At 40.4% G+C, this 16026-nt stretch overlaps 1 protein-coding gene across 1 annotated transcript in view; it reads right to left on the bottom strand.

Moving 5' to 3' along the window:
• The window catches only part of Tph2 (tryptophan hydroxylase 2), a 93506-nt gene that overhangs the window by 3255 nt on the left and 74225 nt on the right, over nt 1-16026 (bottom strand). The window contains exon 9 of the mRNA XM_070036803.1: nt 6037-6132. Coding sequence (XP_069892904.1) covers nt 6037-6132 — 96 coding nt within the window. The remainder of the gene's footprint in view (nt 1-6036; nt 6133-16026) is intronic.

Genomic DNA, 16026 nt, shown 5'->3' with positions numbered 1-16026 from the left:
CGAGCCCTTGAGGGAGCAGCTATTTCGCCCTCTCCTCTATGTTCTGAGTGGGTTCTCTGTCAACATTGGGCCAAATTACATGATGTCCCTAGGGAGACTCTGGGGTAAATCATTGCTGAAGGGTCACGCCTGTGAAATCCTGGAGTCTGCAAGAACTGGTCCAACTTCATGCAGAGAGAGGCTTTGTAATGCGGGACAGAGTCTGGCTTGACAGTATTTTATTCTCACATCAGTGCAAAAGAAAAGGAGTTCTTGAGAGAAGCCTCCTGCTGTCTGAACCTTCCAGAGGGATTATTTTGGATTTACCCATAATGCTAGAGACAAGGGCACAGGACTAAAAGGGGCAGACTGGAGTTCTCCTCTGCCTCCCTGGAGGTCTAGATCTATAATTCCAAATGAGTGCAACTACCTCAGCTTAGGGGGCAATTTCCTCCTGGATCAACTGAAAACGTTGACCTACACAGATTCTAAGGCTGTACCTGCAGTACAATTTTAACAGGACCTGTAAATAGCCAGCCCTCCTAGCCCCACCCTCTCCCACCTCTCCAGCCAATGCAAATTGACCATGACAGACTTTCCCACTGGGTCTTGGGGATGACCTTGCCACCCTTCACATAGGTGGCCACTAGCAATTAATTGGTTTTAGGAGACAAATTAAAGCTTAATTGCCATTCCCACCTATTAAAATATAAACATCTCTTTATAACATCAAAACAATTTCCCAGAACTCAATTGTTAGCAAATATTACAAGACACTAGAGTGGAAGTTAAGATAAAGAATAAAGATTCAAATCTGACTCCATCCCTTTCTACCTAGATGACTTTGGTCAAATTACTTCACTCTGTAAACCTAGTCTACCAGTTATCTGGAAAATGGGAATGGTACCCATAAGCTCAGTTTAGAACTACATGAAGAGGTATGTAGGAATGCCTGGCATGGAAAGTACTCAATAGAGTTACTTATCATTACTAATTCAGTCCAGTACCTATGTGTATGACCATACCTTTCACTCTGTGGTAAGCTCCTCTCCCCCAAGGGTTTAGAATCCATGGAGGAAGAAATCTTGTCCCAGTTTTGAGTCTTCCAGGTCCTAGACTCCAATAGTGACTGCCCTAGTTCATCAGCCTGAAATCTTGCTCCCAAACTCCCTTTTTTTTTTTTTGCAATGACACAGAGTTATTATCTCAACTACTCTAGATATAAACCTTGTGATCCTCACTCTCTAAATTAAGCCTGGTTAAAGTTTGAGGAAAAAAAAAAAGTAATACTCAGGTGTGAAGTCAGGTTTACAGGTAGTTTGGGACCTAGATTCTGAACAAAAATTTGCAAACACTCCTAGACTTACACCATAATCATCTTCTCCCACATCAGAACAAGTAGATACATCGTTTACATATACATACTTATTTGTATGGATACATAATTTTTTAGCCTCCTTTCAATGCTCTTCCTGATAACTGGGCACAACGTGTCATATACATCCCTATTGCCAAATTAGGCAATGATGCAGAACACTTAAGCTTTTTAATCAGTGATGCTATTGCTTTATCAGTTTGAATAAGATGCATGAATGAGAGTACAGCCTCCCTCTTCAAGCAATGCCTTCCTAGAGGTCAGAAGCACAGCTTGGGACTTTCCAGGTCTCAGTCCTCAGGAATCTGCCCAGTTCTTGGTAATAGTGCCAGATTCCTGAAGGAACCACAAAGACAAAGGAAGGTGTGAGCTGTGCTGATGAGATAAAGGAATGGGAGTTCAGCAGCCCCAAGTCCTAGCTCTAGCAAGCCACAGACCTACAGGATAACCTCAGAAAACCTCTAGGTCCCTCGAGGCTCTTCTCAACAGACTGGCAGTAATTCTGACCACCTCCCACAGATGTCGGAAATGATAGTAAATACAAGTCATCATGATAAGTAGAAAGCTGTTCTGAGACTACAGATTGATAGCTAAATAAAGACCAGACAACAAATTCCACATGCAAGGACATTCTTAAAAGCAAATAACTACATTTGTTTAAACCATGAGCCTTGTCAAAACCCAAAAAGCAAAACATATATATATATATATATATATATATATATATATATATATATATATATATATATATTCTAGCAATACTATGGAGTGGGTAGGTGCTAAGGCCACTTACAAAAAAAAGTCTCTTCTCTTCTCTGAAGGAAATAAAGAACTAGACTTTATTCTTAGCCATAGCGGGGAAAAAAGTAGAAACTGCCTTTACTTTTGTGATGGATTAAATTTTTAGATAAGACTCACAATTCATTGATTAGCTATCATTCCCTTGCCACCTAATATGAGCAAACTTCGTTGTTGTGTCTCCAAGAGAATTGGATTCAACATAGATCCATATCAATCCCTTCTTAGAGCTTTCCTAGTCCATGTTCTATGAAACCCTAGACCATCAATTTCATGTTTGTTAAATAAAATAGATGAATAAGCAAGTGAACAATAAATGAAAAAATGATAGCATAATACAGTTAGATCATCTCTAGGACAGAGAGGGAAAAAAAGAGTGTATAATGAAAGACACATGCTAGACTGTGGGTAAATGGCAATCAATTATCCTATTTCCAACCCACTTTTCAAAGTCAGTTTTCCAGATGACTTCACTCACGATTAATTGCTCTCTCTCCCGAGTGGTGGAAAAGTCCCACCCTGATATACTTTTGGAGTTGTTGCTAGTGTTCTATAGAACAGAATATTTAACAAAATTAACTGGGATCTACCTTTGGAACTGCTTTAGGAAGAGCTAAAGATATTTTACTACAAAACGTAACTGCATTCAAAACTGTAAAGATGCTTAAATAGAATTACACTAATGCTATTAATAAATCCTTGTATTAGGTCCAGGACCAGAGCTTCTTCACTCAAACAAGTATTCAGAGTTGATGTGAGAGGGCCTGAGTGCTACCAGGAGCAGGGCAGGAGGGGGTGCCAAAGAAGCTAATGTTATGTATTCTCTGTGAATAGTCGATTTCTGAATTGTAAAAATGGTCCAAAGTAGCCATCATAAGGATGCTGGAGTGTTGAAATTTGAGAATGGAAGAATGCTAATGACTGGAGGTGATGGACCAGAACAAGAGGCTGCACGGAGGACAATGCCCTTCGGTGTATATATTTCTGGCTGATTTCCATTTCTACACGATTCTGTCCACATCAGTAAGAACAAAACCAACAGATTCACCCCAGTGCTGCCCACATATGCCTCATTAACCTAACCAGAAGACCCTGTCAAAAGTTGGGGGCCATGAGAGAGGTTTGTTTCTTTTGTTTCTGCTATAATATATAAACTATCTGAAGTGAATGTAAAACAGAGGTAGCCCAGGAGATACATCACTCTCTAACTCTTTCTGTGGAGGAACTCAAGAGTAGGTAAAGGGGATAGTCTTATGGGGCAATGCCTTCATGCCATTGCTGTGGATTTCAGCCATTTGCAATAAGATTACTTGCAAATAGATGTCTTGTTGAGGATTTAATTGGAATAAAACTTATATCACATTATCCTCTCTTCCAGCTATGCTCAGCCTCAAAGAGTCCCCTACATGAGGCAGGCTGTGACAATAGACCATGTAGTAGTTACTCCACTGCCCGTTAACCATTCAGTTTATCTTGCCCTTTCCTAATATTTCCTTCCATCCCTTAACAATAAGCATAGAGCTGGGTAGGTAATCCTAGCTACTCAGGAGGCTGAGATCTGAGCATCACAGTTCAAAGGTAGCCCAGGCAGAAAAGTCTGTGAGACTCTTATCTTTGGTGACTCAATTACCAAAAAGCCAGTGGTAGAGTGGTAGAGCACTAGCCTTGAGCATAGGCTACAGAGACTTCATCAGAAACCTTCTCAGGAATGGCCTGCTATGTGCCAAACATATTTCTCTCACCTTTTCTATTATCTGATTATTTCTCACACTAGGCATTAAATTCTGGACAACAAGGATCACAGACAGTATCAGCTAGTGGTTAAGAACCCTGATCCTTGGGCCTAGAAGGCCTACATTTGGGCTCCATTCCAATACATTTAAGCTGTGTAACTTAAGGAAGTAACTTAATGTCTTTATACCTCCCTCGGTTTTCTCATCTGTGACAATGATACCTCTTACAGCACTAAGTAGGTTGTTAAGAGGATTAAGTGGGTTAATATGGCTAAAGCACCAAAATACTAAAATCTATTTAAATATTTGTTAAAGGTTGTGTTATTTTTCATATCCTTATTCTTCATAATTACCATTTGCCTTTTTGTCCCTGGTGTCTGGCACAGTACAGTAGACACTGTAGGTGCTCAAATAAAGTTTTGAGGAGTTTGTTGTTAATTAGTGGAGTCATAAAATGAGCAGACTCAATAAAACTACAATGAAATCTTGTCTTTCAAGAATATAAACAAGCACAAAGACCCAATACCTATAGATTTACCAATTCTATTAAGGTTAATAATGCCCAGTTCTTTTTTAAATTAGAATAGTCCATATTTCTGATCTCAGGCTAACTAGTCAAAGAATGATTTCACTGCATGTTAAATGTATCAAAACCTGCTTTCCCACATCTAGTCTTTCCCATTTGCTACACGTTGAATATGCTCCTTCCAAAACTCAGGTATTGCCGATGGGATGGTGTGAGGCCATGAGGGCTGTGGGGAGGTGAAGAGGCCATGAAGAGTCCTTTCCTGAGCACTGCACAGCTGACTTCAGAGACGGACTTGAGCCTCTGCCTCCTACCCTGCGAACACACATGTAACTCTTCTGGAATATCCACCTGAACCCTCACTACTAGACCACTCACCATGGCTTCCTAGCCTCCAGAACTATGAGAAAATCAGTTTCCATTCTCGGTAAGTTATTCAGTGAGTGGGAATCTGGTATAGTAGCATAAGGACTAAGATACAGACTATGTATCTTATAGTTATACAGTTGAGAATGTAATCTATTACTATTAGCTGTAGTTATAGAGTTGAGAGTGTAATCCATTACTATTTGTCATGAATGAGTATTAAGTATTATTAGATGCTTTTGTTTTACATTTAAAACTGGTTTCTTTTTTCCCCCAGTGGTATAGCAATTAATGGTATAGCAATTAATTAGCAGTTAGTGGTATAGCAATCAATGACCAAGACCCATTGTGATCATAAACTGATATGTTGAGTTGAAACACCGTTGTACAATTACTTAAAGATAACTCTTTAATTAAATTAAAAAATAAAACTACCAAATCCCACCATTTCTAGTCATTTTACTCTATCTTAAGGCAAAAGAAATTATTTTTGTGCATCACTATTACATACTATATACTTCCTTGACAAGTTGTGTTTTAATTGTGCATCCACAAGCATTTTATTTTATTTTGGGGGGGGGGGTCCGGTTGTGGGTCCTGAACTCTGGGCCTGGGCGCTGTCCCTCAGCTCTTCAGCTCAAGGCTAGCACTCTACCACTTGAGCCACAGCACCACTTCTGGGTTTTTTCTTTTTACTTATGTGGTGCTGAGGAATGGAACCCAGGGCCTCATGCATGCAAGGCAAGTGCTCTACCACTGAGCCACCTTCCCAGCCCCTTCACAAGCATTTTAATGTGTACTAATATGGAAGAAGCTAAAACAGCTCTAAACTTCCTTTTTTGTGAACTAGACAGTGAGGAGTCCACGGGAGCCGTGGAAGTGGCAGAAATCAGAGTCACAAGGCCACTTGGCCAGCGAGTTCCCACCTATGGGACTGCCACTAGCTCACTGCCCATTTTTCAACACTAAATGTAGGCCGGCCATTTGTTATCTAACATTTGAGCATGCACTTGTCATTCCCATTGATCTGTACACATGGCTGCTCATCTATTAGAGTCACACCACAAGCCCAGAAAGGCATGACCCATTTTCAGAAGTGCAAAAAGTTAGGTCAGCACCCATATCTGAGGTGCCAAATCCTCTCTATTAAATATTTATGGGTTATCTGTGAGCAGAAATGCTCAGACAAACAAATCAATATTTCCTATGACCTTGAACCAGTTTGTTTGGGAAGGATATTTTCATTCACAGCTTCATACCTTCAGTTCTCCAATAGAGGAAAGTAGGCCTGCCCCATATGCCCGCAGCTGACCTTCTTGCTTGCAAAGGCCAAACTCAATTGTGAAGAAATAACACTGAAAAAAAAAATAGACACATATTCAGTGAAGTGGTCAGTGAATTCTTTATTAGAGTAAAATGGCACCCAAAATCAAATGTCACAGTGTCCATAATTTGCATAATTTTTAACACTATCAATTTACATATATTTGAATCAAGACCACTTATTAAAACTTCCCCTCCTGCTTAATAATCATTACTTTAAGATGCATGGAAAAAGTACAGACTACTAAGACTTTGGGGTCTGGATTGTTTGGCTGCTTTTTTGTGGGTGTTTTTGGGTTTTATTAAGGGTGTTTGGTGTGTTTTTTAGACAGGGTCTTGCAATATAGCCCAAGCTGGCCTCAAATCCTCAATCCTCTTGCTTCAACTACCTGAGTGTTGGGATTACAGATACATTATCACCGTGCCCAGCTTACTACTAAGAGTTACATGAGGTCAAATCATATCTACTGCAGTGATTTCACATACACACACACACACACACACACACACACACACACACACACACACACACACAGAAATTTAAAAGTCAGTGAGCCAGGCACTGGTGGCTCATGCCTGTAATCCTAGCTACTCAGGAGGCTGAGATCTGAGGATCGCAGTTCAAAATCAACCGGCGCAGGAAAGTCTGTGAGACTTTTATCTCCAATAAACTGCTCAGAAAAACCTGGAAGTTGTGCTGTGCTCCAGTGGTAGAGCACTAGCCTTGAGCATGAAGAGGCTCAGGAGGAGTGCCAAGGCCCTAAATTCAAACCCATGGCCGACCAAAAAAAAAAAAAAAAAAGTATATCATAGTGGTAACACCATAAGAATATGCTACTGTACTTACCAAGTTGTGTTTCTATGGCATAAATGCATTCATGTGGGCATATATTGTACAATCCTGTCATCTCCAACTGATTCCTTAAATGTGTTTATTCATTGAACAAACATTTGTGGAGTAACTACTCTGTGATAATCCATGGTGAAGAGGTGTGGTAATGAAAAAATAGACTACTGTCCATAGTGGATCTTGCTTGTAATCCTAGCTATTTGGGAGGCTGAAATTAAGATGATCAGAGTTTAAGGCAAGCTCCAGGCAAAAGTGTGAGACTTTTATCTTTTAAAAATGTGGGGGGCTGGGAAGGTGGCTCAGTGGTAGAACGCTTGCCTTGCGTGCATGAGGCCTTGGGTTCGATTCCTCAGCCCCACATAAGCAGGAGAAAAAAAAGCCGGAAGTGGTGCTGTGGCTCAAGTGGTAGAGTGCTAGCCTTGAGGTGAAGAGCTGAGGGACAGCGCCCAGGCCCAGAGTTCAGGCCCACGATCAGACCCAAAAAAAATGTGGGGGGCAGGCTCCAGTGGCTCACACCTCTAATCCTAGCTACTCATGAGGCTGAGACCTGAGGATAGAGGTTCCAAGCCAGACTGGGCAGAAAAGTCCCTGTGAGAATCTTATCTCCAATTAACCACTCAAAACTGGAAGTGGCGCTATGGCTCAAAGTGGTAGAGTGCTAGCCTTGAGCAAAGAAGCTCAGGGACAGTGCCAGGCACTGAGTTCGAGCCCTATGACTGACAAAACAAAAACAAAAACGAAAACCATGGGGGAGAGGGGTCTGGGAGCAGCTCAAGTAGTAGGTGATGGTAGATGAGGCCCTGAGTTCAAACCCAGATGCTGAAGGAAAAAAAAAAGAAAGAGAGCAAAAGATAAAGAAAGCAAGGATACATCTACCAAACTATCAAAACAATTTTAGTACATATTTTAGCAAAATCCTAAATATATATTTATGTATGCATATACATCTGTGGATTTGTGTATGTATGTCTATCTGTCTGTCTGTCTGTATATATGTATGTATGTATGTATGTATGTATGTTGGCCCACATTTTATGAGCATCAACTAATGCAGGTTTCCCAGAATTCTAAAATCTACTTCCACTGGACTTAAGAAGTCAGCCTAGACAGACAGAAAAATCTCTGCACAACCTACAAAAACTCACAGTGCGGCTGAGGGGCTGAAATCACACTGCTACTCTGAGAGAAAAGTGAGAAGCTGATAATGCGCAGGAAAGACGGATGGAATTAACACTGCCCTGCCTTCACCGTGAGGGAGGCTGCAAAGGTGTAGAAGGAAGAGGACAAAACCACTCCTGAAAAGGAGTAAAAAATAATTATTATTTCTAACTCATGACCATTTGCTCTATTTTTTTGGTCAGTTAAGACATCCCTTGGTTCAGGAGGGTTTGGAGTTTTTTGTTGTTTTTTTTCTCTGTCGGTCATGGGGCCTGAACTCTGGGCCTGGGTGCTGTCCCTCAGCTCTTCAGCTCAAGGCTAGTGCTCTACCACTTGAGCCACAGCACCACTTCCAGATTTTTCTGCTTAAGAGGTGCTAAGGAATCGAACCCAGAGCCTCATGCATACGAGGCAAGCACTCTGCACTGAGCCACCTTCCCAGCCCCGGTTTTATTCATTTTTAATGTGCGGGTGATGTCTGGAATAGCATGGTCCAGTGCTCAGCACCCCTGAAAGTGACCCAAAAGACTGGCCATTTCCAGGGCGCAGAGTTCATTCCACCTTCACAGGTGAATCATTTTCCAAAGAGGCCAAAATGACAGCCCATCCTACCCGCCATAAATCCTACCCACCGCACCCACCAGCTCCTCCTTCCTCTGCCACACTGACTCTTTTTTAGCACACCATTTTTCTGACGGTCTTCAGTGTCTATACACTGTTTGTGGTATACAGTTTATCTCATGTCTCCCCAGCTGTAAGCTCCAGGACAATAGATCTTTCCTCTTTCTCCCTCTCCACCTCAACTTTTTTTCCCCAACTTTAGAGCTTATTGACATTTTAGGCACACGAGCCTCCTTCATGGGAAGTAGTGGTGTGCACTGCGTGATGTCTGGCAGCATCCCCGGCTGCTGCCCTCTAGATGCTGGCAGTGTCCTCCAGCTAAGTTTTAATAAACCAAATATCTCCAGACATTGCCAAATGGGAGATGATAGCACCCTAAGTTGAGAACAATGGATTTATAATAACAAAGTCTAAAACATGCATCTTATGCATGAAGAAAAGAAAGGCACCCAGGGACCTAATTGCCAATGTAAAGTCTGTTTCTACTTGGTAACCACCCACCCCCTATCTGAGCTGTAATGTTCCTGACAGTGGTGTGCATCCATTCCCTCACACATCTACTTCACAGACCATTTTTGAGGAACTATTATATACCAGACTGTGCTCTAGATGCTAAGGATAAACAATGAACAAGGCAATGAGGTCCCTAATCTTATGAAAGAAGTCCCTGGTACTTGGATGAGCCAGACAACAACCACCACCAATGGACAGGAAAGTTTCAAGTGGAATATGCTCTATAGGTAATAAAGCCATGTAGTACATCAGCTATTAAGAGGGCATGACTGTTTCAGCCAAAATAGTCAGATAGTCAGGGGATATTTAAACTACAGTCAGAAAACCACGTATAGTGACTCTGGAGGCTGAGGTAGGAGGACTGAGTGTTCGAGGCCGGTTTAAAATACATCTAAGTTCAAGGCCAGCCTAACCTACACAGTGAGATTCTGTGACAGATTTATTTTAGTTAGCAAGAAAAGCTACAATCTGCTTTAAAAAAACAACTTTAGTGGATTGAGATATGAAAAGGGTAATTGTGCAAAGATCTAAGGAAGGAGTGTCCTGAAGTAAAAATCAATTTGCATTTCCAAAGGCAGTGGGAAGTCATTGGGCATCATTAGGCAGGAGAAAGGCACCGTCTGACTCTTCTTTTCACTGATGGAGTGGTGCTGTGAAGACTATGTTGTATGTTGTGGAGTCAGAAAGCACAGGTAGAAGGGAATGCCAGGCAAAAGACAAGACTACATGATTAGACATATGAATTGGGCCAGGGGCCTCAGGCCATTGGAAAAAGTCAGTTTCCCGGAGAAAATCCAAGATAAAAGATTTGAACGCATGTTGAAAGATTAAATCTACCCTCCAAAACCGTTTGCACAATTCTGGGCGCAATGAAGAGTTATATAGTTACGTACATATTTCATGGTCCATCACAGTTATGATCCAAGTCAAAACAGGTACAGAAGACCTTTGATAAAATTGGCTGTGCCATTCACATGGTCTTCACAAGGATCTGGGTTTCCATCTTCTTTTACAACAGGAATGAAAGGGATCTGATGCAAGAAACTAAATCTATCATGTCTTTAGTCAACGTGCAAGTAGAATCAGGAATGGCTCATAGGGAAGAGTCACTCTGTCTCTTCCTGCTCTTGGCTTAGCAGGCTCTCTATCCTTTTACCTCATCTGGGAGTCCTTCCAGCAACTCTGACCATATACAGATCCATCTGCTGTTTCCTTTTCCTCCTTTCCCTTTGGTTCCCTGCCTTTATCAACCAAAGAGGGCCCCTGATGCTGCTTCTGCAGCCTGCTGGCCCTCAGAGAATTAAGCCTTTTGCTTTAGACAATTTTCCATTTGCAGCTCTGCATGTGGCTGACAGATGAGACCTGGTAAATTGCACCTGAAACTCAAATATTGGCAAAATTTGAATTATAGATTTGCTCAGGGTAATCTTCTTTTTGTTTTGAATATTGGTGGAGACCTCAATTAGAACCTTAATTGGAGGGAGAGAAATGACCACACATTTCTATTGTCTGGTGATAGATGCAAAGCCAGCTTAGAGCTGAACTGACTGAGCCCCTCATGACCCTTCAGAATTCAGGACTAACGAATCACTTCTTGAAATCTTAAGGAAAGATAGTTTATTTTTCTCATAGAACACTCCAGATGTAGATCTATAATATGTTCCCTAGAGATTTTTCAAAACAAATATGTTACTTATTACCAAAAACAACAAATAAATAAGAATTGGGAAAAAATATCCCAAGCCTCATAAAAAAAAAAACACCTGCAAGAGAGAATTGCTGATTTTTGGTTGCTACTGTTTTTTTAAACAGAAACAAATGCTAATGCTAACACCTCCCAAATTGAAGGGTAACTTTCATCAACACTGATGTTCTGAATTTCAAGTTTTATGTGCCCCTAATAATATACAATTATTTATAAATATTTTATTTGAACATAATTACATATGATCATTAACTGAAAACCAAAACAAGAATGATAGATGAGACTTCTTCCTTAGAAGAAAAGCAGTTATTTACATACACACCATCATTAAGTAGAAAGCCTGAGTGACAAATTCAAATTGCTGTGGGAAAAGGAGATAGGTCACCCAATGCTGCCATCTTCAGATCATAAGTGGTACTACAGTATTCTCAAAAGACTGATTCTGGCCTAGCCAGATGGTCAATGATAAAAGTTTGAAGGAATAAAAGGTCATAGACATGGAATCACACCCACAAATTATGTCTCACATGGTAATTTACAAATGCATTTCATGAAACATTTTTCATATGTTTTATGTTAGATCCCTGAATATCCTTGAAGCTCTTCCTAAGATCAGGTACTCCAACTAAAAAGACATCAGCTGGTCACTGGTGACAATTCAGGAGGCTGATATCTGGGGATCATGATTCAAAGCCAGCCCAGGCAGGAAAGTCCATGAGATTCCTATCTCCAATAAACTACTCAGAAAAAGAAACTAGAAGTAGCATTGTGGCTCAAGCGGTAGAAAACTAGCCTTAAGAAAAAGGATCTCAGGGACAGCCCTAGAACCAGCACAAAAAGAGATATATAGGGTTGAGGATTTAGCTCAGTGGAAGGGCACTTGTTTGTCAAATGCAAGGGCCTTAGCTTTGAAGAAAAATAAAAAGACATCCAATTCTTTACAATAAAAAAAAGACATCCAACGTGGTCAAAGAACACTAGACAGTATTAAATTTATTCCTCCAGTTTCTATATAACCTCTTTGTGGGAGCCATTTTGTGTTCATAAATTGGTTTAAAATAGTACATACAAACTTCCAAACTGAGAACCCTACTTCATAAACTGTCTATAGTAAATTGACTTCTATATCTCATTTAATAAATTCTGAGTAGGAGTAATTTAGTCATCACTCATTAATTGTGTTTTCTCTATCATCCTTCCTATAAACTTGGTCTTGTGTAGTAGTAGTAGTATAATATATATTTTAAGTAATCATATATATCATTCTGAATCTAAAATCCCATTTTCAAACATCTAAGCACACAGGAGCTTGAAAGAGCCCTGACTAAAACATGTTAACATAATAAAGAATGATATGATAAGTCAGATCGTGTTACTTAAAAGAGAATCCCTCATGTTCTTGTTTCCTATTGATCCTGTTTCCTACCTGGATGGATGGATGGATAGATAGATAGATAGATAGATAGATAGATAGATAGATAGATAGATAGATAGATAGATAGATAGATAGATTGATTGATTGATTGATTGATTGATTGATTGATTGATTGATGACAGATAGATAGATAGATAGATAGATAGATAGATAGAACTAAATGCTTCCATACTTGAAGTTGTCACTAAACAACAGAATTCACAATGGCCCTACAAATTAATAGAAAACTGAGCCAGAAGAATGAAATTCATAGTTCCAGTTTCCTTCCTGAAGGGTTCTTTGGCCTCCCACCTCTCACTGCACCCTTTTAAATAACTAATTATATTACTTTCTCCTGGGGGGTCTTGGTTTAGCAAAGTAATCTTACATATATATTCTTCTTGCACATGAAGTGCAGTAGAAATAAGTCTAGCAACCTATATTATTTCCATTGTACAAGTGGAAAATATGAGATTCAAAGTTCAAGCCATTAGTTGAGGTTCCACAACTAGTGGCGGGAAAAATTAGGAATCAAACTCATGTCCCCAGCTTCAAATCTACCATCTATCCTCTTTTGTAATTGCCAGTCGTACAGGCAATGCAATGCATCATGTTGAAATACTTGGAATAGCCCCACAAGGACTCGGAAGAGCCATTAGCTCACATTACCCTAACCTCCTGAAGTGTCCCTGGCAGCCCATGCTTTCCTAGTCTACTTCTGCATTTGTCTCCCCACACCTTCCCCATACACACACACACACACACACACACACACACACACACACACACAGAGCAACTACATCTTTCTGATCTAGTAAATAAAGGCTCAGTACCTGCAGAGCTGGGACACTGCTCCAACACAAACTTAACAAGCATCTGTTTGGTTAGGTGCCAGATCATATCCAAAAGAAAAATCTGAGAGAAAAAGAATGCTTCTCAAAGATGTTCCAACATCAGTAGATGTTCAGTGAAGATAAAAACATATAAAAGGAGCCAGATGTGATGGTTCATACGCGTAATCCCAGCTATTCGGGAGGTAGAGGGAAGAGGATCCCATGTTAGAAGGCAGATTTTGGCAGTTAGTGAAAATCTACCTCAACAATAAAAGGGGACCTAGTAAATGGGCAGAGGAAGAGATAAAAACATATGAGAAGCAAAGCTTCGCACCCACAACCTTTTTTCACAGGTTTGTTGAAAAGGTCCCTTTCAACTCATCTGTAACCTACCCTCTGCTACCAGGTTAACATTTAGCATGTCAGAATTTCCACGGACAAGCAGCTACTTGTACCTGTAGCCAAGATTGCTTAATCTTGGCTTACATGGCAAATGATAATGTGGTTAGAATAAGAATCGGGTTTATTGCTAAGCAGAGAGAATAGAAAGAGTGAGGCAATAAGAATAAACACTGGGGGATAAAAGTGAAAATGGAGGCTGTGTTGTTTAATCGTGGAAGTCACACTGTTCCAGAAGTTCCTTTCCCACTTCCTTCCCATCACTCTCTCAAATGAAATGTCGCCCCAAGCCACTATTTTTATTGCTATTTCTTCAACCGTTTGAGCTAGAGTTTAAATGTTCCTGGGTCACGCATGAAGCCAAATCATGCTAAGTCGTCAATAACAATACATATGCCTTGATTTGCAGAGAAATTTTCCGGAAGGAAAAATTCACTGAAACTAGGCTTGTATAAGCCGCAGAACGGGAGTTCCCCCCTCCGCCCCCCACCCCAAGAGGAAAACCTTTTATTTACTTTTATGTCATTATTACCTTTACAAGGTTGTGCAAAGGAGTTTCAGTTCAACATGTCAGTTCATGAGTACAAATCCATCTTGATCAGTGTCACCCCAGAAAGGGAGTTTTATTGGACACTTCATTACTTTACTGAGGGCCACTCCTAGCAGGTCACTATTTAAACCCCATTATTTTTTGTGTGCCAGGGCTGGAATTTGGGACTTGAACCCAGGGCCTAGGCCCTGTTCCTGAGCTTTTGTTCTCAAAGCCAGCACTCTACCACTTGAGCTACAGCTTCCCTTCTGGCTTGGTGGTTAATTTGGAGATAAGAGTTTCACAGACTTTCCTGTCCACATTGGCTTTGAGCCTTGATTCTCAGATCTCCGCCTTCTGAGTAGCTAGGGTTATTATAGGCATGAGCCACTGGCATTGGGCCCACATTTTTAAAATTATATTTTGGTGGATCTGGGGTATCCTGCAAGGATATAGAGCATGTGTTTAGAATGCATAGAGCTTGAACTTGATAACAAGTACTAAAAAAAATATTAAATTCTACTATATTAAGTTCTAGCTGAGAGTACAAACATAGCTAAAATATATCTATATATATCTGTATATATACATATATGTGTATATATACAAAAACAAGGCTAGGCATGATATTACATGCCTATAAGCCTAGCCACCTAGGAAGCAAGGACAATAGGATAGTGAGCTTGAGGTCATATAGGCAAACTTAACAAGATCTTATATCTAAAAAGAAAATAGAAAGGAAACATATCTGAATTAGATTATCTCTATGCTCAAAACAAGGCACAATATGGGAAGAGAGAGAAGACTGGTAACAATAGTAAACCGATGCTAATCCTACCATAAATCTCTCATTCTGTTTTGAAATTGTATTTGCTGATCTGTTTCCAGATTGGAAGAATTTGAAGCTTGTTCTAGACTTTGAAGTATTCATGGGATATTATACAGGTTGTGGAAAATAGAAGTTGTTGAAAAGTGACAAGGTTCCTCATCTAGAACACTGAGGCTGAGGTGTTATGAAGAGAACTTATGTGGACCACAAGAAGGCAGAAGTAAGTCAAATTAAGGTACACATCAGATCACAGGCTCCATTGGAACCAGTTAAACCCAAATCCTTTGCCAGGGAGCCTCCTCAAACCAAGACAGAGAAACACACATGGAAAGAAAGAGAAGGGCTGGGATTTGAGCGGCATCCTATCAGCTAGAAAAATGACTCTAAGCTGTGAAAATAGCATACACTGTCTTAGGCTATGAACACCCATCATCTGAACTAAAATGTAAAATCTTAAGCTCCGTGGAATCCTTATGGTAAACTTTGTGGAAAACTGATCATCAAATATAAGCAGATCAATCATGGTGGATGGGAACACCAGCAGGAAACAACTTTTATGATCAGGGGATTGAGGTTCAAAGCCAGCCTGGTCATAAAACGTTCATAAGGCTCCATCCCAAAAATATAATAAAAAGAAAAAACTCATCTTTTACTGAAGAAAATGTCAACATAGGCGATTTTCAGTGGTCCTGTATTAAGAATTTCCCTATGTGTGTTTTAACGACTGCTCCCTGTTTGTTTTTCATTGCTTTTAAGAACAAACCAATGGCCTTGTTTAAGTACCCTCTGGCCATATCAGCTTTATTGCCCCTTCTTCAGCTTATCTGGGAGAATTTTCAACTTGAAAAATACCAACTCACTATCATCTGCCATTCACTTTTCCTACACTAGCCTTTAATAGTATTTCCTAAAATGAAAAGAGAAAGAGGGGGAAAAGAAGAAAAGGGAAGGGAGGAAGAAGGAAGGAAGGAAGGAGGGAGGGAGGGAGGGAGGAAATGAGGGAGGGAGGAAATGAGGGAGGGAGGGAGGAGGGAGGGAGGGAGGAGGGAGGGAGGAGGGAGGGGGAGGGAAAGGA

Source organism: Dipodomys merriami, unplaced genomic scaffold, assembly GCF_024711535.1.
Source record: "Dipodomys merriami isolate MVZ:Mamm:240054 unplaced genomic scaffold, mDipMer1.0.p SCAF_10, whole genome shotgun sequence".
NCBI lineage: Eukaryota > Metazoa > Chordata > Mammalia > Rodentia > Heteromyidae > Dipodomys > Dipodomys merriami.
Note: the sequence above shows the minus strand (reverse complement) of the source record. Positions and strands in the feature narration are given on the sequence as shown.